Source organism: Falco cherrug, chromosome 12 (assembly GCF_023634085.1).
Source record: "Falco cherrug isolate bFalChe1 chromosome 12, bFalChe1.pri, whole genome shotgun sequence".
In the NCBI taxonomy this organism is placed as follows: Eukaryota; Metazoa; Chordata; class Aves; order Falconiformes; family Falconidae; genus Falco; species Falco cherrug.
This window is the reverse complement of record NC_073708.1, coordinates 32881590-32908394: the sequence shown is the minus strand read 5'-3', so window position 1 is coordinate 32908394 and position 26805 is coordinate 32881590. Positions and strand designations below refer to the sequence as shown.

Genomic DNA, 26805 nt, shown 5'->3' with positions numbered 1-26805 from the left:
AACAGAACAAACAACAGAATTTGGGAGCAGATTTCCCCTGTAAAAAAGGGGGTTTTGAACTGGAGGGAACCAGCTTTTCAGGAAAAAAAAAAAAAAGACACCCCCCCAAAAAAAAACCCAGGAAATTTATAATGGTAGTATTAATTCCTTTTATGACATAACATCGTTGCCAGTTGGGTTGTACCTATTAAAAAGATCAAAAAGGACTCATAGGCACACACATTGTTAAAATTAAAACAATGACAGAGGAAATTACTATTTTTCATTCCTTCTGTAAATATTATTACAAGCTGCTTTTTCACAAAATATTTACAAACTCTGAAGCAAGCTCCACTGCTCCTGGTAAATGAACACAATTACAACAATTTCTGTTTCAGAACAGAAGTGAATTATTTGACCTTTTTTTAATCTCAATTAATGTTTAACTTTGTCTAAATAAAATATTTTGAAACCTCTGGAGAAAAGGCTGCTCATTTACTCAAAATAAATCTCTGCTGCGACTTCTTCCAGAAGACACTACTTATATCAACTCGCTTATTTAAGAAGCACACATGCTGATCACGTGCACAGTGTCATCTTCATTAAAAATAATCAAGAATCCCTAGGCAGACATTTGCACTTGAAATTATAAAATCTCAATGTTTCACAGTACTACAAGGTTTCCTAACATTCATTCATATTTAATTGTTGAGGATGTTTCAGTGCACATAAAATATATATCAAAGGGGGGTTCAAATTAGACTGTTTAGTATCAGCTTCTTCCTTAAAATAGTTTTTATTTCATTTTCAGTAAATCATCCAAGCTTTCGTTTGTTAAATTTAAACAAATTCAGAAATACAAAATGTCAATGGAAAGCCCATACTTCTATGTGCTGCTGCACTACAACAAACAGTGGTTTACTAAAACCTGTAGTTCTTTTATTATATAATAATTCCACTCCTTATGAATACATAATGAATTGTGCTGAACAGGCATCGAAATATTATTCTGGTGGAAGCACAGCTTCCCACGTTGCAACTGTGTACAAGGCAAGGCCACAAGCTTGCCAAGCCTCACTGGGTGCATGAGCCCAACAGGACTGACTGGCAAACCTGAAATTGAATTAAGGATTTAAGGCTGTACAGAGACCACCTCCAGCTCAGCAACCTAAATAAATTCCCTTTCTTTGCTTTTCTGTGCAATTATCTATGTGTTGTACATCTGTCTTAACACGTGCAAATGATGCTGTAATCCACTTTGCTATCAGGATTAGCGAGTTTAGACACCAAGGAGAAATAAAGGCATTAACGCTACTTTGAATGTAGATAGAATTGAAGTAGATTAATGCTACTCAGGGAATAAATATTCCTGTTGTCAAACAGTTACTACTACGCTGCTATCAGTATTTGACAGCCAGAAAGTGGGGAGGGAAAAAAAAAAAATTATTGGACAGGGAAATTTTCATTACACTGATACTGATAATTTATCTTATCGAATTAATGAATTTTAACTTTAATAAATTAATAACTTTTACTGATAACCCAAATTAACTTTACCTCCCTGTTTCAGCATGCAATCTGTATTTTAATTTCCAAAAGCCCTCCATGGCACAATTTAAATGCATGTTTTCACAATACAGTTTTCGCTACATAGAGACAGTGGGAAGCGACAGAGCTACGCTGAGAACAGCTTAATACTTCTGTCTCACCTCCCCAGATTGACTTAAATTCTTTCTACAGCTTTTCACTCAAATCTAACAAGGACACAAACACAAGGCCAAGGTTACAAAATCAAGAGCATCAATTTTTAAAATACCCAAAAAGTGATGTCCATCCTAAAAAGAGATATGATAAAGCACAGTAAGACAAAGTAATGGCATGAATTTCAGCATTAGAAAGAAGTCACAGAATATAATTTTTAAAAAGAAAAACTAAATCTTCTGAAAGTTCTGTAAATCCTATCCCCATGCAAGGCAAAGTCCTTCCTCTAGTCTCTCACAACACATTAAATCAGAGTTTTAAACAATATGGTATGCTCCTGTTTCTCCCTACACTTGCAAATGAGTGATTAATAAGTGGCAATGTGAAGCAGCTGTATCTTACAGTGGATGGTTTACAGATTTTCACACTGTATGTGTATATATGTAATATTTTTAAAGTGTGGCATTATGATGTGGCAATTATAATGATACCACCAAGTACAAAGTAAATGCCACCAATTCAGACCTGTACATTCCACATTTCCAGGCGACATCCCTGGTTTTGCAGCATCCCATGCTCCCACATGCCAGACTTGGCTCCTACCTGCTCCCTCCTCCACTGCACTTCCACTCTCATCCACAAAGTGAAGTTTCTCGTATGAGCATCATCTCATAAAAACATAAATTATGCGGACATAAAACGTACCACAGTATGTGCTCTGCTCCACATGTTAAGAATTACGAGGTGGTGACCTCCACATCAAACTACAAAAAAGTGGAATGCTAACCAAATTCTCCCCAAGCATGCAGCAGACAGCCAAGAAATATCCCAGTGTATCATCTGAAGATGAACGATAATTACTGAAGTTTAAAACAGTTTAGGAAAGTATTCTATTTGATAAACATAGCAATCACTAGTTGCTTATGTTAATTCAATATTTTTTCATATATTTGCATTCAATTTCCCCCTATTCACAACCACAAGCTATTATTCATACAAAAGTGATTTGAAAAGCTGATTTCTTGCTGCAAACTGCTCCTCTATTCAACCAAAGCAGCAAGGACACAGGTTTTCTTCAATCGGGAGAATCAGAGCAAAACCTTTACAATACTTTTCAAAGTCTAAAGTGCATTTGCATGACAAAATTTAACAATTACAAGGAGTTGGAATTTTTTATATTTCCTTACACAAGCAATACAGAGAATGAAGCAGAGAATCATTTCCAGATGGTGTCCTGGTTTGCTTTGGTTTGTCAGCTCTACAGGGTTTTGGGAGGTTTAGTTGCTTGATCCGAGAACACTAGCAATTCAGATACATTTTTGTCCAAACCAGAATTAAATATGTATCTTCCTCCTACCCTCCTTAACCTTCTACCACATCACTCTGCACCCCCCTCCTTGCTCGACCCCCACACCCCCCCCCCCAAAGTTATCAGGAAAAAGTCTCATTTAGTTTTGCTTGTACAAAATGCAGCCCACTGCAAAACAATGAAAAAAAAGAAGCCATAACTTGAATGACCTATTGCATCTTTGATTTTTATTTGCAAAGAGATGCAGTTATCTTTAATCTAGATGATTAAAAAGTTAATTTCAACTGTAACACCTGCCCCCTATTCTGTTATTTCATAGGGGAAATACCAGTGTTCCTCTCACTTGAGGCAACTAACTGAAAAAGAGTAGGAGACTCATACAAAAAAGCTATCAAATGCATGAAGTGTAAAAGAAACTGGGGGAAAGATGGACCCTAAAAAAAGTATATATAGGTTTAAAAACAACAACAACAACCACAAAAAAACCTAAACGAAGTGTTCTAAGCATTTATTCCACCTCTCCAAGGATAGAAGACGCGTGCTAACCTTGGGCATCGTAGGCTTTTGCAACAAACACAAGTATGAAGACAGCTTTCAGCTACAGAAATATTTGATGGGTGGAAGCTCTCTCTTTTGAAGGAACCTGCCTATTCCAAGATCAGCACTAACCAGAGCCGACCCTAAGCCCTGGTTAGGTTTCCACAATGTTCTCACAGAATCATAGACTGGTTTGGGGTAGAAGGGACCCTAAAGGCCATCTAGTCCAACCTCCTGCAATGAGCTCCTCCAACTCAATCAGGCTGCTCAGAGCCCATCCAGCCTGGCCTTGAACACCTCCAGGGATGAGGCATCTACTACCTCTCTGAACAACCTGTGCCAGTGTTTCACCACCCTCACGGTAAAATATTTCTTCCTTGTATCTAGTCTACATCTACCTACCCTCTTTTAGTTTCAAACCATTATGCCTTGTCCTATTACAGTAGGCCCTACTAAAAGGTTTGTCCCCATCTTTCTTCCAAGCCTCCTCTAAGTCTTGAAAGGTTCTCCTTTACCTCTGCAGACCAGAGTCAATCAAAATGCCATCAGATCTAAGGCCTATTTTTTAGAAACACAGGTTTGGGGCACAAAGAAATCTCTGCTATCAGGCTTAAGGGTCTTTTTACATGTCTCTCTGTGTATTAAATACTAATAAGCAAGCCCTGCAATTTGTGTGTTGCGAACACTGATAGTTAATAATTTCAGATCTTTTTTTGTCACTGTGCATGCCTCATTCTCGTGTAACGAGTTCTCCTCAATGATTATTGCTGAAGTTCAATCCCAGCAGCTTAGGCAGCTGCTCCAGCAGCAGCAGGGCAAGGAGGCACCTCTTGGCAATGCTCTTTTCATACCAAAACAAAGGAGAATGAGCTTCTGAAGGACAAATTCTTTGAGGCTGGCATACAATGATGACCCGTCTTTAGAAGTGGCAGGTTTTAAACCACAATTATTCTTTACCTCAAATGGTGTAGTTATATATACGAGGGCATAAGCAGCAAATCTGCCTTAAGAAATACTCACCCTAGCGCTTCTGCTATACTGGCACCACTGTTATCCGGGGCTGTGCTGAACCCCTGTGACCCCAGGAATTCATTTCAAGGATCCAGTTGACACCACAGCCCCACAAATAGCTGTACTAACACTACTACTAGTGAGGCAAACCTCAGCGGAGAGGTGGGGCAAACAGCCAAGGACGGAACCTCTGAAGTTCTACAGCTGCAACACCAAACCCACACGGTATGCACCAACACTGTTAGCACCTGAGGGGCGTCAAGCATTCAATACAGAACGGGCCACTGTATATCCAGCAGTAACCACTGGGTAACTATCTCTGAGCTGCCAGTATTGCGGGAAGTGGTAGGTTCCAACCCGAATTTGCTACATGAAGAGATGAGCTGGCATGCAATAGGGGTGGCATGGTGCAATCTGACTTCCAGAAACGAGCATAATGCAGCAGGACATGCAGAAATTCAGAAATCATCGCAAAGCATGTTGCAAGAAAGATGACTGCTAAAAACAGTATTTACCAAGTGGTACAGCTGATGAAATATAAAGTCCATCAGGTAGTTTTTAAGCCTAATGCTCATTTACTCATTGCTTTGTGCTTTGCTGAAAGCATACAAGACCCTTCCAAGGTAAATAAATCACATTTGCAACCCCCTTGAGGCACTTAACACCATTACAGTGATGTAGACAAGTACTAGTGAAAGCGAGACCTTTTTTCTCTCACCTTTATCTTCCCTGTAGCTAAACTGCATTTTGCTTAGCTCCAATTTATTTGTTCTATAGCCTCCTGAATAGCTGCATTTAAGATAAACACCCTTATTAAGCACTTGCTGTTCCATCCATTCTGAAGATATATATTTTAAAAGGTGCAAAAAAGATTCCTATCTCCTGCCTGCTAAACATTTTCCGTACAAAGTAGTCATGAGAATACAGGGCTCTGGCAACAGCATCTATATGAAAGGTGTGTTTTCTTTAGCATTGAATTCAAAATCATGATTAAATTGCCACTTCTAGAACATCTTGTTACCATTTTTTGTTTTCAGGTAAATTTCATTTGATCTCGGATAAAACAGATTTGTTAAAAGAAAGGGACAGGGAAAGAGGTACAATCGTCAGGGTGGCAGGACCTGTAGGACTGTCACAGCTGCTCAGGAACACGCAACCTTCTGCCTCTCATGTACAACAGCAGATCTATTTTATTTCAGCCTCTCAATGCACTTGTAATGCCTATTTCCTGAGCAAAATAGTTGAATATATACTCTGGGATCAATATTAAAATTTCAGCCTGTGAAGAAAAATAAAGGAAAGCTCCATACTGACAACACAAGCAGGAGATTGGATTTCAAAATTTCGAAGTGCACAGAAATTTCTGCCAGCTGCAGACACTGTTCCTGGGAAATGACACTCTTGACACTGCACCATCACACAGGAGTAGCAGCAAATGCCACGCTTTATTCATAACGAAAGAAACATCTTCCAATATCTGAAGGCAGGGAACACCTATTTCTCAAAATCCTCACCAAAATTCACACATAAACCACAATATTAAAGGTTCTTTCGGCAGAGAGAGCTGGAAAGAGTTGGTAAAAACCCACTGGGATTATTACACCAGAAAATACTGAAATTGCACAGAGCAGCTAGCCTCCTGCGAGGAGCACGATTAGCACGTTAGTTTAATTTCTGCGCATCACTCCAGCCCACCTGCATTCCCGCAGTGTCAGACCGTGGCTCTTTCTTCATGTATTAATTTTACATGTTCCTCTCTCGCAGGCAGGCAGGGAGCTAACGAGCAGTCCCCCAGGCTTAGTCTGCAGAGGAAAACTGGCAGTGGGACTGCAGCTGTTGCCTAATAAGATCTTCATAGGAGAAGGCAGAGGAGCTGCCCAACGCTAGCAGTCAAGCTGGTTTTAGTGGGGTTTATTTATTTATGTTGAAGCAGCCCTTTCAGACAGTAAAGCTCCTTCCTTACCACTGCAGAAGTTATGAGGGCATAATGGTATAGTGAAAGGGTCTTACATCAATCAGCCGGAGCTGTGCCAAATTCCTCCAGACCCATCTCCTGTTGGCTGTTTATCGATGGTGCAGCAGATTTTAATGTTCACAAACCACTGAAGTCTTTGTGAAAGACTAGCAACTCTTGGCTTAGCTTTCATTGGGGAGATCCTAATCTCCTGCATTCAAAATAAGGCTTGCTTTGATACTCAGGAGATAAAAAAGCAGACTGCTGCACTTAATTTGAAGTATGCCAGCCTAGATGGCATATTCTGCATAGAAAGTTCAGAAGGAGAAAAACAATGCATGGAAAGCAACACTAACCAGCTGGAAACACTTCCAGGACCAACAGGGCCATGGAGAGTACTTAAGGTCCCAAGAACAACAGTGACCTCAAACCATTCCCACAACTTTCCCTTCCAGGCATTCAAAACTTCAAGGGAAAACAAAGGTAACCCACACACAGCAGCAAGCAACACCTTAGGTAAGGCAATTACCTTCTCCATCTGGACAGGAAAACACCTACTGAAGAAGGAGCAAGCCATGAAAATCCATCCAACCGCTCATGAAACCGCACCCTCATCAGTCACATCTCGCTCTGCAACTCAGCTTATTAGGATTCCTTCAGGACTTGTCCCTCAAATCAAATATAGATGCCAGACACCAGGATCATAAGTTTATCAACTTCAAACACCCACTTTTGGAGGTCAAATAATTTGTTCAGAGATCTGCAGCTCCCAAAGTTAGATGGCAGAGGGAAAAATGAACACGGCAGGACTGTATGATCTGTAGTCTTTTTCTCTCCAGTTGTATGGTCATAGGGAACCTGTACTCATTTCATACTGTTTCAAGTCCCAGAAAGTAAAATACTAAAACTGTCTGAATATCTAGCATTTAATCTGCTTTACTAACTGAGATTTGAACCATTTACCAAAAAAAGTCCTTGTGGTAAATATTTCACTCTATGTAAAATAATTTATCACCTTTGCCATGTCTGGGAAGGCTAACTGTTCACCACAGATTTTACATGTACATTAACACCCTGATCAGCATCCCCACTACCAGCAAAGAGACTTCTCAGATTTAAATTTATATTCCAAAAAGATAAATTCTTCTGGTTTTGCACGGTGACATTTTTAACACACACAATTAGAGGTGGAGCAAAAGCAATGATCTAAAATGGGGACATCCATGAAGTGCCCTCAGATGAGCTGCAATAACAGCAGAAAGCAGACCTGGCTGCACGCTGCTGTAACTACACATCTTTCTGGGTAGGAACATACTGAGCAAAGGAAAAAGCCAAAAAAAATGAGAACACTGCCATTTTCTTGGGATTTTTCTAGACAGAAGCAAAACCAACATCACAATTCACAAGGAGCAAGAGGTTCTGTTCTGGTTTTACAAATTCATTATTTATTAATGCATCCACTCCAGTAGATTTTTATTTTAAATACCTGCTCACCCCCAAAAGCCACATTTATGCTTTCAAAGACTCTTAATTTTCCTTTCACTGAGGCATTACTGTATTTCCTTGTCCTTGGAGAGTTTTAGCTGGATTATACATATGTACCAAAACACAGCTGTTCCACTTCTTTTCTCCTTTATTTTTCTCACATAGAAAAACCTGCCTCTATCAGCCACCCAATTAGCTGCTCACTATCAAAAGACTGCTTTGGCCTTTCATCTTGTTGAAAACTGAATTCAAGTGAGAGGGTGTCATGGAAACTGTGTCTCAGGTCATTTCCTGTTTCAGTTTCTACTCACCAAAAATAAAATAGTAATAACAATAATAGTGGGGGTTTTCTGATAAAAAAAAAAATATGAACAGTTGTTATCCCAGTCTGCAAAGCACGCAGTAGCTATTTATTAAAAAAGAAAAAAATTATTATTCATGAGAAATCTTCATCTGACAACCTGATTTTCAATTCTGTGGTCAACTAACTCTTCTCTAAAGAAACTGAGGATCAAATGTAAAAAACACAAACCTGCAGCAAATATGCAATGAAATTATAATGAAAAAAATATATCTAGCTTTCTGAACATGTCTGCTTTTTATAGTTCACAGTACTACCATACAGTGTACACTGTGTGTGTTTCTCTAAGTATTTCACTAAGCAAGTAGGATAGAAAGGTGTTAGATAATTATGCAGTGCATTGCTATGACACCACCGAAGTTTGGTGCTTTACCTATTCCAAATACCTCCTTTTATAAACTAACAATCTCAATTACCTCTTGCTTTTGCAAAAACAGTGCAAAGCTTGCTGAATTGCATTATTACAGAAGAGTTGCACTTGACTGGTAAAGCCACAGAAAACCTTATAAAAGACACCAAATTCACAAACATGACAAATTTCAACATGCCTGAGGTTACAGGTAACATCACATTTCTGCAACAAGCCCACGCGCATGGGAAGGCCAGTGCAAGGGGACATTTGCAGGGATGCAGCACCTATTTTTGTTTATTCATCTGAAACCAGCAAGATGTTAACCACATGAATGTTCATCATGAGCCCACATGCAACACGCTAAAATAGACTCGCTACTCAGGTGATTGCCTGGAAGTTCACGCTCCTGACAAAGTTCCTGCCAATATTAATCAGAAATTACTTAATTCCCTCAGGTTCTGAATGTTAAACTTTAGCACCACCTTACAACACACAGCAATTAAATGAGTCACAATCCCACACTTTTAATAATGGCATGGTTTGGAGGACCTGTCATCAGGAGAAATTTGGAACAGGGACACTACGGCAGAAAAGTGCCAATTTATGTATATCACATTACTGGGGAAAGGTCAGCTTCTGATTCCAGCAACCAGCGCTGCCATCTCCAGTTCCTGAACCCTGCAGGACATAACTCCTTGTTTCTTTTTTAAATTAACACACTACAACCACAGGCTCTTAGAAATTCCAGGTTGTCTATCTAACAACACAAGGGCAGTACTCAAAATTGAAAAGCATATTTATATTATTAATTTATATATATATATATGAGAAAGCTCACAAACTAGGGTGCTTTTATCTTTAAGATAGGTGGTAAATAAAAGTAATTGAAAAAAAAAAATCAAAATCACTCAATGATTTAAGAACGCCTTAGTCCTTTGTCAGATTTTCTCCTGTTTTCATGAAAAAAGAGAAAGACACCACAAGGTTGCACACATAACCATGTAATGCACTTCATTAAACAGAGCTAAATGGCAGGGCTAACAGGGAAAGACAGACAGCCTTCTCTTAGAGAAGGAATTAAATCAAAGATATCACTTATATGAGAGCTTTTCTTTGGTAAGAGGAGATTGAGGAAAGTGCACAATAGCTGGAATGCATCCATTTACAAGCATGCCTAGCAAGGGATTATGCCTTCATTCGAAAGCTAACAGGTTGGTGTACACTTGATTTTATACAGAGAAATGCTGTGTGCTCATGCTGGGACTGCTGGCCAAAAGAAGTGTTGAGTGATTTCTCTCAAAAAGCTTTTTTCAACTCTCAAGATTAAATTCTCAAACAGAATAGTGACATCAATGCATAATATTCCAGTTTATCCCAAGACAAGTGCTTTCAAGTCATTACAGGAACAGGGAGAGCCCAGCCCACTGCCTTTCACCCCTGATTCACTTCAGATTTGGCCACACGTGTTCCTCTTGCGACACTTTCCAATATAATACCTTCATACCTCTTTGAAGGTACCTGGGTGTAACCCAGTCCTCAGCTTTCGCTCTCAGCCACCGCACAACCAACTGCTTTACCCTTTGGGGGAACCCGCAGACACCCAACTCAAGCCAGACACAGACCTACTTTTGCTCTTCCTTGACACCACGAGTCTCCAGCTGTGATCGCAGCTGAAAACCCACTGGTAAATACGAGGAACTGGATGAAGGCAAGGTGGCTGGGGTCCAAGGCAAGGAGAGGTGAGGTACACTGCAAGTTACTGCTATCTGTCTGGAGGTACCCAACCACCAGCAGCCCCTGGCTCCTTCCTCATCTGGCTGTTTTCTTAGAAATGTGTGAGCAGTATTTGTACAGCAACCAGCAAGAAAGAGCATACAGAACACACCTACCTTTCCCACCAGGCACAGACCATCTGACCAAATCAGAAACCCTACTCCAAAGGACCACAATCACATCTGTCAGCTTTATCATCCTAATCAAAAGTGTGAAGCTTTTTTTGCGCCCGCCCCCGCCCCCCCCCCCCCCCCCTCCTCCAAGAATCTCCTCTGTGAATCTTTACTCAAGATATTTCCAAACGGGAATAGATTTTCTGGGGTCCTCACTACAGGACTAAGGTGTAGCACTCTCTCCCTGCAGCCCCACAGAGCGCATCAATCAGCAGCAACTGCAAAAGGGGATGTCTTTATCAGAGAACTTAAGGACTTTTTTTGTTGTTTAGTTCTTGCTATTGGGGGAAACTTAATTAGATGTCCACTAGATTCTTATTCTCATGAAGACATTTGCCAGGTCAAACCAAACATATCCTCGACCTTACAGCCTTATTTTTTGAGAAAGAAAACCATTTTCTCAACAAGAATCCATGGTGAACCACAGACAGAAAAAAAATACCAAACTCCAGCCAAGAGATTAAACAGAAGATGAAAGACAACATCAGATCTCAATTTTTATAGAAATAAATGAATCTAATGCTATTCTGGTAAGTGGCCATTACAGACAAACCTGATCCATGAACCAAACAAGAAATACAGGGACTACCTGGGCTGAGAAAAGTTGTCTCAATTTCACCGGCCTGGGAAGCCGCTATTGTTGATGCAGACCCACTTGTGCTGCCAGGGTAGCACAGAGCTCATTGCAAATGCAAAGCCCCAGCTGGGGGTAGGAAGAACTAAATGTGTTAAATGCTCGGCTGGTGAGTGCCCATACCAATCACCCCTGCGTAGGCGAGCGGGGTTCCCTCCCCCACTCCACCTCACTCCCCATTATTCTCCATTCAAGCTGAAAGCGAGAAGGTCTTTTCCTCTGCTGCTCGGTGTCAGCCAGACTTGGGAAGCTCCGCAGGAATTGCTGAGAGATCCAGAAACGCACAAAAGCCTCCTTCCACAAAGCCCCCTTTCATCTAGGCAGTGTGTCTATTAAATAAGTTCTGTTAATGTGCATACATTTTTATAAAGAGATTATAAAGTGAAGACTCAGTCACTAACTCAACTACACAATAAGATTTTCAAGTCTATTACTAGAAAACTGGGGTTTAAAATGAGTAGCTGGGAATGCTTTGCAACTCCTCGGCAGTAATACTCGAATAGGTCTGGTACCCACAATGAGAGCTTAAGGTGTACTTTCTACATTTTAATGCTTACATTTCTGTATTTGGTGACACACAGGCACCTCAGACCACGACCACTCTGCTTTGGGCACTGTTCAGGGATAAAACAGGAAGGACGATTCAAGCCCAGGCAGCGTACCTGCACCAAAAGTGACGCTCAGAGGACAGACACAGCAGGCTGGCAGTAGGAAAGCTTAAAAACAAACAAACAAACAAACAAACAAATAAATAACTTTGATTAGAGCTTGTTCTTTTAGCATGGCATTACAATGAACGGGCGAGCTGCCATTCCTGAGTACTTACTCCTGCTCTCATCAAAACTAAAGTAGTAAACAGCCACTTTATCCACTTTCTCCGTTATACCCCTTTCTTCATCTTCTTCCTCCCTTTCCTTTGCCCACAGGGGCTCAGCATCTCCCAAGATTTTGAATAACTAAGTCAGGTAGACATAAATTCCTGCCAGCCCTGTAAGAAAGCAAGTTATTTTCTGTCCCCCAAAAGGCAAAAAAACCTAGAATCTGTCTTTTTTCTTTCTGCATCAAAGCAAGGCCACAAGTTGACAATCTTCACCAGCATGGGTATGGCCATACGCCAGCTTCACATACCGGCCTTTGCAGGATCTGCAGCTAGCCACACTGCCAGCCCGCAGACTTGCTACAGCAAGGTTTTAATATTTTAAATGTATTTTTGGACATGCAGGCAATCAGACTTAAGGTTAGAGCCAGTGTTAGCGTTGGGCCCTATTTCAGAGCAAGAATCCCAAGAAGGCTATAAATCTGTTTTCAGTATTAAAATGAAATGTAATTTCCTAGCAGCGGTGGCAAAACCCAGCCCAGCTCCTCATTGTGGGCACAGAGGAAGAGTGGATGGTTGCAAAACTGCTGGGTTTCATCAGGCAGACAGTGCTCTGTAGGCCTATGCATTCACAGCCCCAGGCGTCCATCCAGCTCGCTGCCAGCCCCTCAGGGATATCTTCCATTAAATGCAAAATTTCAGGAGATCTGTCACAATCATGTTATTTCTTGTGCCGATCAGAGAGGTGTGTCCATCTGCCATACCAGAGCTGGGAACTGACCACCTCGGCCCCACACACGTCACACGGAGGAGGCCTTAGTGCTCATCCAGCGCTGACAGGCAGGGAAACCGCTTCCAGCACGCTGACAGTACTGGAAAGCAAGCAGACAGGGAACAGCAAAAACGACACAAAAGCAGCAAACTAGGAAATGGTGGAGCAATGCTGGAAGGCAGCAGAAACCCAGCTCTGCTGCACCTTCGGTCTGCACAAGAGAGCCTTAAGTACAACTCAATGGGAACCCCTTAGGCTTCCCAACGAGTGAAGGGTTGGGGTCAAAGGTCTTGAACACACAATAAGATTTTTTTGTACGGACACACAATAACATATTTTTTTTGTATCAAAGTTGCACCAAGATGTGGATTAATAAAAACCAGGTAAGAGCCTGAAATATGCCTGACCTACACCACATGCACATTTATCAAAGCAGCTCTCATCAAACTTAGCTCAGAGGGGACAATGCTTTCCTTACATTTTCAAAGAACCCCCAAAACAACGCATTCTCTACTAAAATTTTTTAATGACTGTGCTAGCCCTTTCTAGCTGCTTTTTTTTGCCTCTTCTCCTTTCGTGTGAATTTTCAGGCTCTATTGAATCATCCAGGCAACACACTCAAAGCAGAGAGCACACTCAGCAGGTCTTTCTTACTTTTCAAACAAGCCTTCACAAGCAGGTCTGCATTCATCTCATCCTGACTCCAAGTCTTCCCTTCCCTTCCCAAAATAGCTGTTGCACCTCTCCTCCTCAAAGAGAAATCCTCCATTTCAAGCACTGAAAACCATGGTGATGTATGTCAGGTTTAATTTATTTTTGGAGGCTGACTTTCTATTCTTGGATATGTATGAAAAAGAAGCATTTGAAAGTCTGAGGTTGCAATTACCAGAATGTGTTTTTTTTAATGTATTTCTAGACTTACAGTCAACAGCTTACTGAATACATAAATACGAAGGGGGAGGCAAAATTACATTTATGTGACATCATGGTGAATCAGTAGAGTTGTAAAAGTCATTAGATTCATCTTCTCACCAAACAGAATTAAACAACTAGTCATTTCTATTAAGTTAGTTACCTACTGTCATGACTATGTTGGGGTTATTTTAATTTTAGCTTTGCATCCAGTAGTTTTAATGGAAATACAGTATCATCTGTATGTCGATATCTGAAATGTCAAAAACCAAATACAACTTTTGGAACAAAATCCCACAGTCCCAGCAGCAAGCTCAGCACAGCACGGGTACCTCTGCCAAGAACAGCTGGATCTTCAGCTGACTGATTTTAACAACTTCAAGACCATCAAGCATATCCCTCAGAGCAGCTACCGAAATCATCTAGGGCTACATAAAATACAACAGCAGCAGAATTCAAAAGGAAGAGATGGAATATTGTGATTTACAATGATAGTTTCATTTTAGTCAAAAATAAAACATTAAGAATAGACTACATTGTTTCCCAAATTACACTACTAAGCCGTAACTGACAAGAGAAGGTAGGCTCCTGAATGGTGGTTAGCTTCATATTTGCAACTTCAACTTTGGTGAAGCTAAGTTTTAAAAGTTTGCTATTTTCACCTTCCTCCTGCAATGTATTTGAATATTAACTTTGTTCAAATGGGTTTTTCCTTTTAAATCATGACCTCCTACAAGCCAGACACAAAAGACTGTGTATCCAGGAATAGCATTTTCTAATTTTAATCTAAAGATGAAAGACTTCAAAATTTGCAATTTAAAAACAGACGCCTGACCACTGCTAGATAATGTGACAAATGAGCCATCCTCAGTACTTATTCCTGTCTTCCTGCCTGCACCAGAAAGTGCAGCTTTCCCTGTAAATTGTCCTCTGTAGCCAAACTCCACCAAACCAGACCAAAGGAATGAACCTCTCATCACACCTGACAGTCCTGGATAGCCACTGGCAAAAGAAATGAAAGACAACGAAGAAATTCACATTACACATGCTTCTTTAGGCAAACAGTATGCCCAAGGAAGTTGTCTACCTAGACCACAGTCGTAGGATATTTAAATTAAATATCCTTTCATTGTTGAAGTTGCTAAATATATGATCCTTAAATTAATAAACACCTTTATTTTATGTTTCATATGACTTCCATGTAACACAAAAATTCTGCCTCAAAAACATTGGTTTGGCCTCTCTCAAATATGCCGGTCCACAAGGGCTTGACTGTGCCAGCTGTTGTCAACTGGGAGCTGAACCTGCAGACCACACACCCGCGTTCAGCCTCACTAACAAAATACTCAACAACAAGCTAGGACACACTGACTTGAAGCAGCTCTTCCTCCTCCGCTTTATGCTCCTTGCAACGAGGAGAGATCCTGCGTCTTTCTTTTCCTCCAAATTGTGTTTAGGTCTCCAAAATCAAATGTCAGAAGCCCCGTATGACTTCCATACTGGGAAAAACAAGGGAAAACAACGTGCTAGTTCACTGACCATGAATAAAACAATAAAAATAGCCTGAAAACTACATTCTTCTGTGCTAATCTTCCATCAGCATTTGCATGCATGTTGATTTGCAATGGACAGACGACCACTGAAAGCAAACACTTCAGGCAAACTTCATTTTGCTCCCAAAAAGCACATGCTCTGTAGCCATACCAAGGTGTCTGTGCAGAGTATTCCCAGAAAGTGCTCCTCACCTGATGCCTGCCAATGAATCAACACCTCAGCATCTACCTTTGTCCAAAAAGCATCACATGACGTGGGGTTTTTTTCTTCCTCGCTGTTTTGAGGCAAAACAGTGCTAGTGCAAGTCAAGCACAACCAGTCTCTGCTGAGGACTTGGGCTATCTCCTGTTCCAAAAGCAGCCAGGTTTGGGATGCACCAGCGAGCTGAACCGCCCCACAGTGGAGCGCGCTACCTGGAATGCAGCGGAGATGGCACGGTATGCTGGAATGGTCCCTGGCCAGGGACAACTCTGCCATTACTGCTGGCCACACCGCCATCCCAATGCTGCTGAATACCCCTCCCTGCAGCTGCAGCACTATTTGATCAGTTTTCACACCCATCTGCCATCATGTGGTAAGGGGTAAGGAGAAAAAATGATCACAAGCAGGCAGGGACCATACAGCTGATCTTCCTTGTGCCAACATGGCTTCTGGGAAAGAACTGGTGAAGACCGCTGCTTATTTGGTTAAAATCAAGATATTTCGCTAGCTTGCTTTCCTCACCCAACAGGAAAGTCTGCTATCGTAAAATCTTATGTTCCTGACCCACATAATTTGGGGTTCCTTTATTTTCCAACAAAAGGCAAAGAGCCCTCCTGGCTCTCTGCACAACCTTCCCAAGGGCTGGTAAACCCTTTCCAGCCTTGGCTTGGAGCCTGGATTTGCCCCAGGCAAACAGGCTCCCACTATAGCTATTTTGGGGAGTCTGTCCCTTCTCCCCTCCACCCCATCACCACAAACACCTCCCCAGGTTTTGTTCAATATTACTTCTGAGGTGAAAGCACAGCCCAAGAGGAAATATTTCTAATGCTTCCTTTGCTAAAAGCAAGAAAAGCAGCGACCGAACCAGAGACAGGGAGGTCGTGGGAGCACCTCAGCCCTTTGGTGTGGTAAAGTCATATCGTCACCACCAAGCTGAACTTACCTTCACATGCAATCTGGTCTGAAATCCACAAAAAATGGCACAAAAATACTCTCATAACCCTACCAGGGTGAACGCACAAGAAATTCTGCTTAAGGCATTCAAGCTTCTAGAAACTTTTATGGCAACTTCCAGATGTGTCTATTTTAAAGCCCTTTTCCCTGGCCTCATTCCCACCTGCGACGATCGTAAGTATAGCCAAAAATTCCTGCTGCATTGCAGGAGTATGTGCAAAAGGTGGCCAAAACCGGACAGAAAGCACTGGCCAGACAACTCCACAGAAATGTTGAAAGTAAAATTACAGCTTTTCTCAAAAAGGTGTCAGGGCTTTTTTTGCTCTTCTCATAGAGTGGTTGCAGCCTCATTTCACATAGTCAAAGCTGAGCAAAACTGTGTGCTCGGAGGGAAACAGCACTAGTAAAAAGCTGGTTTTATCAGCTGCTTTGGCTGAGAAGCTGGTAAAGGGAGACGTAATAGTTTGGTTTTGCTAATGATTGTAATTGTGCAAATATACTTTTGCAAAATCACTTGGGAGACTCTAAATTTAGAGACCTTACAAGTTGGTAGAAGTGACTCCATTAAAACTTTTCATGGGATTGGAAATGAGTATCATTGACTTGTGCACGATGATTATTTCACAAGTCAGCTAAGATTTTTCTCTGCAAAATTAGACATATAGCCTTGTTCAGAAATCTGCACCAGGGAAGAGCACACATAACGCAAGATTCAAGCAATGACTTAGCATGCACTCTATTTTATATAAGAAAAGACATGTCTTCACAATAGACACTGGGTAAGTAACGATGTTATTAAACTCTCTTTTCCATGGGAAGGAGTGCAGAAGGATATCCTTTCAGATTAACACTGCGTAGTATTGAACAACAATAAACTACAGGAAAACAATGACTGCAGAATGCAATCCCTCCATACTTTACAATTTTACACTTTATTCTGCACTAAGCCTACAACACAAGAAGAGGTAGTACAGCTATTAGTCAAAACCTCAACAGAATTTTTGACATACAAAACAAAAACTGATACATCAAATAAGCTACGTAAATTTCAATTTTTAAGCTATGTTATCTGTGTACAGGAAAAATGAAAAAAAAAAAAAAAAGTTAGTGTTTTCCTACTCAACTACATAGAAATAAATAATTCCTCGAACATTATCCAACCCTTACTGAAGTCCCCAGCAAAGCCCCCATAAGCTCGGATCCATGAAGCGTTGCCGTTAGCAGGCTTCACAGAGCCAGGCTTGCACTCGGGGAGCCCTGCACCCCAGCCTTGAGCAGGTCACACTGGAGTGCCCTGACAAAGGAAATACAGAAATCCAGAGCACTTCCTTACAGCTGGGCACTTCCACACGTAAGGGTACTGAACTGACAAGGCTCCAATCATTTCTTTGTCCATTTTTCAGCAATCATCAATGAACAGAAAAGAATAATTGTTTTTTAAAAAAATCTGTTAATACTTCCCTTTAGCCACAGACACAGCAGAATAACTGCTAAACACACACACACACACACAAAAGAAGTCCTTTAACACTTTGTATCTCCCTCCATTCTCAAACATATCTTGCCTTTCTGTCTGAAAGAAGGTGAGGCACTCGACATTGCTTGACAGCATTAGATTTTTTTCTGACCAGTGCCTGGCCAAGCTACCGGCAGCAGAGCAGCTTCCCCACTATGTTCAGATCATCATGCACTAACCATTCTTCCTCTACTGAATTAAGCCAAGAAAAAAAGAGGGCTAACACGTGCTGTATCTACTTTTGTGCCTTCTTAACATACATGTTATCAGCCCTGCCACAGCTGAGAGATTCCCAATCACTTCACAGCATACTTGGATTTCTTGCTGCTAATAACCCCTCCAGTCCCCGCCATGGCTAGCAGGGTCCTTCGTCGCAGCAGTGCAGGGGACGGCTAATTATCTACCAACCCACCTTGCTGCACCACACTTGGCAACTTTTATCTGCACAGGACAGCTGCATTCTCCCTGTTTGAAGCAAAATGTCAGTCTCCACTAATGCAACAAGACTTACATCACTAACAATGTCCCGACACTTTGAAGAAACAACTCAAAGCCTAATTAAAAATTCAGATTCGGTCTCCTAAGCGCTGCCATTTTCACTGTCCTTCCACCAGGACCTCTCTCTATCTTTTTGAAATGTTTCATGCTGGAAAAAAAAGAATCCATGTGGAACAGGATAAAAAACTGCTGCAGTCTTGGGCTTTCAGAAAGCCTTGAAAAAGGCTGCTGTAGCTGGATTCAAACCAAGACATAATCATGTAAAACAGATGAGGTTTTACTCGACTGGTTTCTACTCTGTAATTATTACTAAAGGGTGCAGTACTGCCAAATAATAATTAAAACAAAAAGAAAAATACAGTCAAACATTTATCAGCCCTCCTTACTTACATTTTTCTATTGTATTTCAGCTTCACAAGCTGGAAACAACCTGAAAGTAAAAGGGCGGTGGGGGGCGGGTGGGGAAGAGGTTTTCTGTGCTGTCATTTGGCTGAGGGTCCACAGAGGTCCAGGTACATCACTTGTTGTGCAAGAACCTCACAGTCACTGACATTTATTTGTAAATACCCATAGAAATAAGTGTGGAATTGCGTGAAACCCCTGATTTCAGAGATAGAGAACCACGGTTCTGGCATTTCAACTGGTCTGCAGCACAGCTCAAAATGGGATTTATCTCTCAGAGTCGTAAATCCTCTGCCATTAGCCAGAAGACCATCCCATTAGAAAAAAAACAATACTCTATTCTGTCAGTGTTCATTTTCAGAGAGATTAAACAAATGAACAGTTCTGGTGACTGCAACTATTTGCCATCACCCAGAAATCTTCAAAGAACGTGGATTTCTCAGAACAAGGGTGTCAGGGCATCCTCCCTGTATAAACCCCCGGACATCTCCCTGTCTCCACGTCATTCTGGTCTGTGCATAGTCTTTTCTTCTTGAAAAACCTAAGGCCAGACAAGTTATTAGTAAAATAAATAAACAATACACTTGCCAATCGACCTGGAGAAACTTGTACTACGCAGTTTGTTATTTTACACATCACTACATCACTTGAACCAGTATTACTATAATAAGGAGGGAAAAAAAGCACCAAACCTACAAGCGCCAAATTGGGAAAAAATGACCAGCAAACCGCTGTTTTCGGATTCAAATTGCATTTTTTTTCCTTCCAACCTCCAAGATCAGTTATACACAATGAGAAAGGGCCGTGCTTCCTTCACAGAGTAAGCGTAAAGGATTAAGATGGCAGAGCTGCCTTCAAAAATACTCAGGGCCCTCTGGGCCTGTAACTTTTGTTACTACCTGGCTAGAAACACCAACATGCATTTTGAAAGTTATAGAAGCACTTAACAATGCTTTTCATCTTCAAAGCACTGCTCAATCCTTTCAAGTCTCACTGCAAGTTTTATATCCCTGTTTCAGAGGTGGATATGTTGCCTTGTCCCGCACTATCAAAAAATAGTCCTCACCTTGGATGCCCCATGCAGATTTAGCGGGTTAAACCTTGCCAAAATGAAACCAAATGCTCACAAAAGTTCTGATTTATTCTTTTCCTGTTTACACCTCCCAACCAAAGAATTTCAGTTGTTTCAACCAACAACCTACTCTGTACTTTCAACCAGGCCAGAGAAGACAGGTAACAGGGATGGTGGTTAAAATCCACCAGCAGACCAGGTCATGCCACAACCAGCAATTTATTTTAGTATGATAGGTGCTTAGCTTTTAATTACTGCCGAGTGTCAGCTCTGCCCAGGAAAATATATTATAGGACTGCCACATGAGCCACGCGTTGACCAAGCTCCAGCCTTCTGCGAGTCATGACATTAGTCTATTTAAGATGTAGTCTGCTGTGTAATAAGTAATACGGCTGCTCAGACCAGCAAGCAGAGACATGAGTGCACGCTGCCTTGCACGGATGCAGCCTGCTGCCAAAAGCTGCTCCCTATAATGATACGGACACTGCCAATGCCGTCAGCTCTAGCTAACAAAAAAAGAAGGTAACAGTTACAGGTGACTGTAGGTACACCTGCTGTGGGCACAGCACCCCGCGAACCAGCGGCTTCTCCTCCTGCCGCTGCCACAGTGCGGCACCTGCTGTCCTGCAGGAAGGGGAGGGAAGAGTGAGAGATCATGGTGTGGTTGTTTCTGGTTAATTTGGAAGAACCGTTGATGAACTTTGGGAAGAACTTATACATAGATCAACTCTATTCCTTGGGGGGGGGGAAGTGCAAGCACATCCGCATATGCACCACCCCACACCCTGAAGCATAAAAGGAAATACATGTGATATAAGATACAGCGATGTCATTCACTGTGCTTTTGGTAGAACTGTCAAACAAAGTGGGAACAATAATTAATCAGTGCAACAGAGGAAGCCAGACAATCGAACTTTCTATACTTAACCACTCCTGGAGAAACGACACCCGGGATGGTAATACACAGACACCCAAGAACCCACAAGTCCTTCTGCACTGCCGCACCCAACACATGTTCTTACCGAGTACTTCGTATGATACAAATGTGTATATTCTAATTTTAAACTTAAATAAGAAACTGTTAAACTGCTGTCCAATACATTCAGCAAGTGATGCACCTCCTGATTTGTCACCTGCATTACATTACCCTCAGATGCTCTACATAGTACCATATTCAAGGAATGAAACTGTATATGAAATCAGAGCACTTACATGTGTGAGAAAACAAAGCATTACTTAAAAGTAGTAGTCAAAGAGACTACACTCATGCAAGTGTCTATAAATAGAAAGCAGCGGTGTGAGTGCCAGAAACAATTGTCAGACCGATGCTGACATGAGAAATCCCTCTCATCCTCATCCTTCCCGTAGCTTCAGCCTGTATTACAACACAGACGTACATGCACCTCGTTCCTCTCAACAATGCAAAATAATGCAATTTGATTAAAAACACTAAGTCCTTGTTGCTGTTGGACTAATTACATGAAACACTGGTAAAGGAAGAATGTATCACAAGAAGTAGATACTGCACGGAGGAGACAGATCTTGTTTATAGCACCGATGGCTGCTCCAGCAGAAATCTAACCTATTTTCCATCTCCCAACTTCCATATTCATTACACCCTGCCCCTTTTCACAGGCATTTAAGGCTCACAAATTTTGTGGTTCTTCTCTTACCTCTTCCACTTGCTCCTCTAGTGTCCGCTCTGGAGGCTCCACCTTATCCTCCCTTCCTGCACTTATGGAGGCTCTGTCTACAATTTTCTCTTTCTCCAGACTCAAAACACACCCAAACCAACCTCTCACCTTCACTCTACTTAAGCATCTCCACCTGCTCCTTCACTCATTGGATGCTTCTTCCCCACATCCAGCTCGACCTATCCTTCCTTCAAAGCCCTCTCCCACCGTCATGTCCCACTCCGGCAGCGGGTGACACCACCTCCTGCCTATTACCAGGATCTGCAGACGTGGGAGACACAGCTGGCAAGGACCAAAGCACGAAGACAGCATGCAAGGGAAGCATTAAACCCTGACGCTTCCTCCTCTACAGTTTATGAAACTAAATAAAACCGCATCTCCCAAATGGTTGGTTACTAATCCTTCCTCTCACTACCGCAACTTCCTCTCACTAGGTCCTGATTTAGGGCCTTGCCTCCATGTCGCCCTCTAAACCCAGGGCAACACCCCTAGATTTATATCTAATTAAAGCCTGAAAGCTCCATCGTTTTTCTTCCAAACCCCCCTCCCCTCCTCCTTTCTGCCCAGGTGCAGCCTCACCACGGCACCTGTTTACATCGCCCTGAGCATCCCCACTGTGCCGACAGTCCTGCAGCACAGGGAACCCACCGGTTGGCACCAGGCACCCACCACCACCTCCCCAACAGCCCTGCGCGAGCGGGGAGAAAAGGATAATTCTGTACCAGCTACACCCGGCCCTGCCTGAGCGGGGAAATTTCTGCCCTAAAATCGAGTGAGAAGCATGGGCTGCAGTGACACATGTCATAACATTTTTCGTTCTACTGTAGGAGGTCAGCAAAGAAGCTTCTAAAATCAGGGGAGGTTTGTTCCCACCGGTTTTTAATCTTAAACAGCTGTAATAATGTTACAGGGGCGAGCAAAGGACAGGCTGCGCATTAGCTTGATGGGAGTTAAGACAGCCAAAATATTAAGCATGTAAAAATAGAGCTCCATATGAATAGGGGTTTCAGAGTTTAACTACCAGTTTCACTGCATTAAATTACTTTGGGGTCTTAAATATCCAACTAACAGTAAACAGTTTTAACATTACTAGCATCCTGCACACCGGCATCCAGATTGTTCCCCAGTTCGTATCAGCCGCACAGTTCTTGGAAAGAAAACCTGGCTCATCCTAAGGTTAGCTGGTGTATGGCAGCAAGGTAACAATGTACGTGTTTATGAGTTGCTTTTTTAAAGACAGAAAGTGTTGAGATGATCGTGTGTTGCTTTTTTTTAACACCAGGCAGATTTAGTGCTACAATTATACTGACTTAATTTGCGGTAGGCAGAGACTCTACCATTTACAGGATTACGCTGGGGTCTTTTGAGGGGGAATACATGCATGCGTATGCACGGCACAGGAAAAAAAAAAAAAAGTGACTTCCTTGAATTCAGTACATCAATAATATACCTTGTTAAGTGAAGTTATTTAAATCCACGTCTTCTTAGCATCAAGGACAAGAGACAGCTCAGTGTTTTCCTGGACAAAACGCAGCCCTAGGAGGCCGGCCAACACAAAGATGTTTCAGAGGTGAGAGAATGAAGCCAGTTTAGAGAAGATAAAAGGCCATTTGGGTAGAGACCCCTGCTGATCCTCTGAAAGTGTCTCCTTTTCACATGGGGAGGCTTTTAAAACTGCATTTGCTACTGACCATACCTTCCCCTCAGCGCCGCTGGGGATCTGATTTCACATCCCCGCGACTGCCCCAGAGGGTCGGTGGCCGATAGCTGGGGCCAGCACAGCCCCCGTACACAGCACCCTGCGCTGAGCACCCTGCACACGTCACCCCACCAGGATGCAGCCTCCGAGGTCGGGATGCGAATAACTCCTCACTACTACCTTCACCCAAATCCCGACGCGAATTACAGCATCCGAATAAACTTGTCGGGCCGGGCAGCGTTTCTTTACCCCAAGCCGAGCGTTTTCGGGCAGGACTCGGCTCCCCGCAGCTGCCGGCCAGCGGGACGCAAGGGCGGGATGCAGGTCAGCCCCACGGCCGGCTCGGCCCCCCCTCCCGCAAACCCGGCCCTTCGGGACTTGCGGGGGGCCACACGCTCCCGCCCGCCTCTATTGTGTGCGGTACAAACAAACGCGGAGCCCGCCCGCGCCCCGCGCTGCCGCCTCAGCCCGCCCCGCCGCCCGCCGCGGCTGAGGGAGCGGGGCCGGGGGAGCCGGGCGGCCCGCGCAGGCGGAGGGAAAGTTTGCGGAGGAGCCGGGGCGCGAGGGGGGGGGGAAAAGGAGCGAGCGAAGAAAGGGCGAAGCAGGAATCGGGAAGAGCGTGCGGAGGAGGGAGGGAAGCAGGGAGGGAAGCAGGGAAAACCAGGCGAGGCGCGGGCCGGGCCGGGCCATACCTGCATGGTGACGACCCCCAGCTCCTCGGTGGCGAGTTTCCTCATCTGGGTGGCCAGAACTTGCGCCTCGTCCAGGATGGAGAACTCCGCCTCGGCGGCGCCCAGCCCGCAGAGCAGCGCCAGGCAGAGGAGGCCGAGCGGCCCCCGGCCCCGCGGGCGGCGGCCCCGGGCAGCGGCAGCGGCCTCCTGCCGCCCGCCGCCCCGCGCCATGCTGCCGCGGCGGGAGAGCCGCGGGCAGCGCCTCCGGCCAACTTCCCCGCCGCCCCGGCCGCGACTCCCGCGCCGCCGCCTTCCCCCGGGCCGCGGGGGCCGGCTAGGGCTGCGGGGCGGCCGCCATGCAGGGGGACGGCGGCGGCTGGGCGGGCGGCCGCTGCGCCCCGCGCCCGGCTCCGGGGACACTGCGCGCCGCGGCCCCGCCGCTGACTGAGAGCGGCGGCGGAGAGACGCAAACTGCGGAGCGGAGGAGGAGCGGGAGCGGCGGGGCCGGCAGCGGCGGCGCCGCGGGGAGAGGCGGGCGGGTGGTGCCGCCGCGCTGCGGGCGGGGGCAGCGCCCGGCTCCCCGCGCCCCCCACCGCCCGGCCGGCCCCGCCCGCCCCCCGCCGCCCGGCCCGGGATAGGGCTGCGGCCGCCGGCAGCACCCGCCAGCCCCGCCTCGCAGCGTAGCGCCTTCGCCGTGCTCTTTTCTAACCTTTTTCTTTAAACGTTTTTTTAACCTTTGTTTTAAACCTTTTTTCTTTACCTTTCCTTTAAACCTTTTTTTTTAACCTTTTTAAATCTTTCTTACACCTTTTTACCTTATTTTTAACCTTTTTAAACCTTTTTTAACCTTTTTAAACCTTTTTTAACCTTTTTAAACCTTTACTTTTTTTAAACCTTTAAAAAACCTTTTTATACCCGTTTTTAAACCTTTTTTTAACCTTTTTCAACCTTTCATAATAACTTTTTTTAACCTTTTTTAAACCTTGGTTTTTTACATTTATTTAAACATATTTTTTTAACTTTTTCCTTTTACTTTTTTAAAACTTTTTTTTACCTTTTCTTTTAAATCTTCTTCTCTTACATCCCAGTGCAATGTGCCTGTCTCCTCTTGTGACCTGAAGCACAGAGTCATCCGGCCCCAGATGGCACCCTGCAGCACAGGCTCAAGCAGTGAGGCTCGAGGAAATGTTTGTTATGCAACAGAACCGACAAATAAATAAATGAAAGGAAGGCACACAGACCATAGCTGTCCTCCCAGGAAGAGTGGCACGGAGAATGTAACAAGCTGAGACCCCTGGAGAAACATCCCCTTGGCGGGACGAAGAGCTGGGGGAAAGCAAACCACGTTACAGGCGATGGGAAGAAACCCCTTTCTATACCCTCTGCTCATAACCCCATCGGCCCTGGAAGCAGCGCCCGGCCAAGAACACATCAGCCCCTGCCCTGGTGATATGTAGCAGCATCTTTCTCAATCCCTCACCTTCCTCACACCTTGGCCTGCCCTCCTCATCATGCTCCTCACTAGGAACATGGCAGAAGCCTTGTGTGCACTTTGGGTTGTGTTAGGAAAACATGTACAGGGGAGTAAAATTTGCTAAATGAAAGCCGGAGTCCCTTTACGTGACACCTGGCAGCAGTTCCTGCCTGCGATCAGTGAGCCCAAGCAGCCAAATACTAAGCACATACAAAATACATAGCCTCTAGATTTACTCTTTGTTAATTAACACTTTACATCATGTCAAACCCCATGGGTGTATACAATTTTTAAATAAATCTGACCTGTAGTGACAAGATGGCTTCAATCTCCACTTCACCAGTTGATTTTTTGTAACGGAGTCCTACCGGAGTCACTTGGGTCCAGCAGCAGCAAATTCCACGAGTTAACAATTCACCTGAGACATACAATCATATCCTGTTTTCTTGGTATGTGGTTTCTATCTGCTTTAATGATTGATTGGGTTTTGTTTTTGACTTCTCCCAGGCTCTGAGTGCTAGCAGTGATTTCCCCATCCCACTTTGTCGAGTTTGGGACCTGGGCCGGATCCGAAACCCTTCTCCAGCAGGAGAGGGCTGCGGCCAGGCAGCACCCACCGGCATCCCCCAGGGTCAGTCAGGTTTTACCTGCCTCTCTGTTCTTGGGAGGGATGTCAGCAAAACTCTCTTTCCTTTGGTTTTAATAAATGAAATCTAATTCTTACTATGCAAAACCTGTATCAGTTTATCCTTGGCTTTTGTTCATTCAGGTGATTTATGTGTCTAACATACATTTTTGGGTTTGGTGGTTGGTTTTTTTTTTTCATTTTCCTGAGGAGGACTTCTGGTTTAGCAAAAGCAATCTAAACCAAAACACCGCCTTTCCAAAGCTGCCATAATTGGTGTCTTGTATTTCCGTTGCTGAAGTAGCATTTGTTACCTGAAAGACAAGGAATTTTCTTTCCATCATGCTGAAGCTTTTGGATTTCTGTTGGAATATTTTGCTGGGGCCCAAGAGAGAGAGATGCAAAACTGAGCCAAATTCGCTCTTAGCACTAGTCATTTTCGTATTACATTTTATGGGTTTTTTTATTAGATTCACTAGTGTAAGACGCAAAGGTTTTAAATTATAGTGAAAAGCCGAGTGGTTTTCAAATACCTTGGCTAAACTACCCATATTTTTTTGTTTTATTTCTGACCTTAGCTGCATGTTCGAAAAGAAACCTCCATCTCTGTAAACTTTGTTACATGAAAAATTGTCAAATCAAGGTTGCAGCTGGAGCTAAGTCAGTAGCTAGCTG

The 26805-nt window shown here is 43.5% G+C and overlaps 1 protein-coding gene across 2 annotated transcripts in view; it reads right to left on the bottom strand.

Annotated features, from left to right (window-relative positions):
- CACHD1 (cache domain containing 1) overlaps positions 1 to 24582 on the bottom strand; it is a 113140-nt gene extending 88558 nt beyond the window's left edge. For both annotated transcript variants that reach the window (XM_055724520.1, XM_055724521.1), the window contains exon 1: positions 24053 to 24582. In XM_055724520.1, the coding sequence (XP_055580495.1) occupies positions 24053 to 24262 (210 nt within the window). In that variant the 5' untranslated portion in view covers positions 24263 to 24582. The remainder of the gene's footprint in view (positions 1 to 24052) is intronic.
- Positions 24583 to 26805: the final 2223 nt, after the last annotated feature.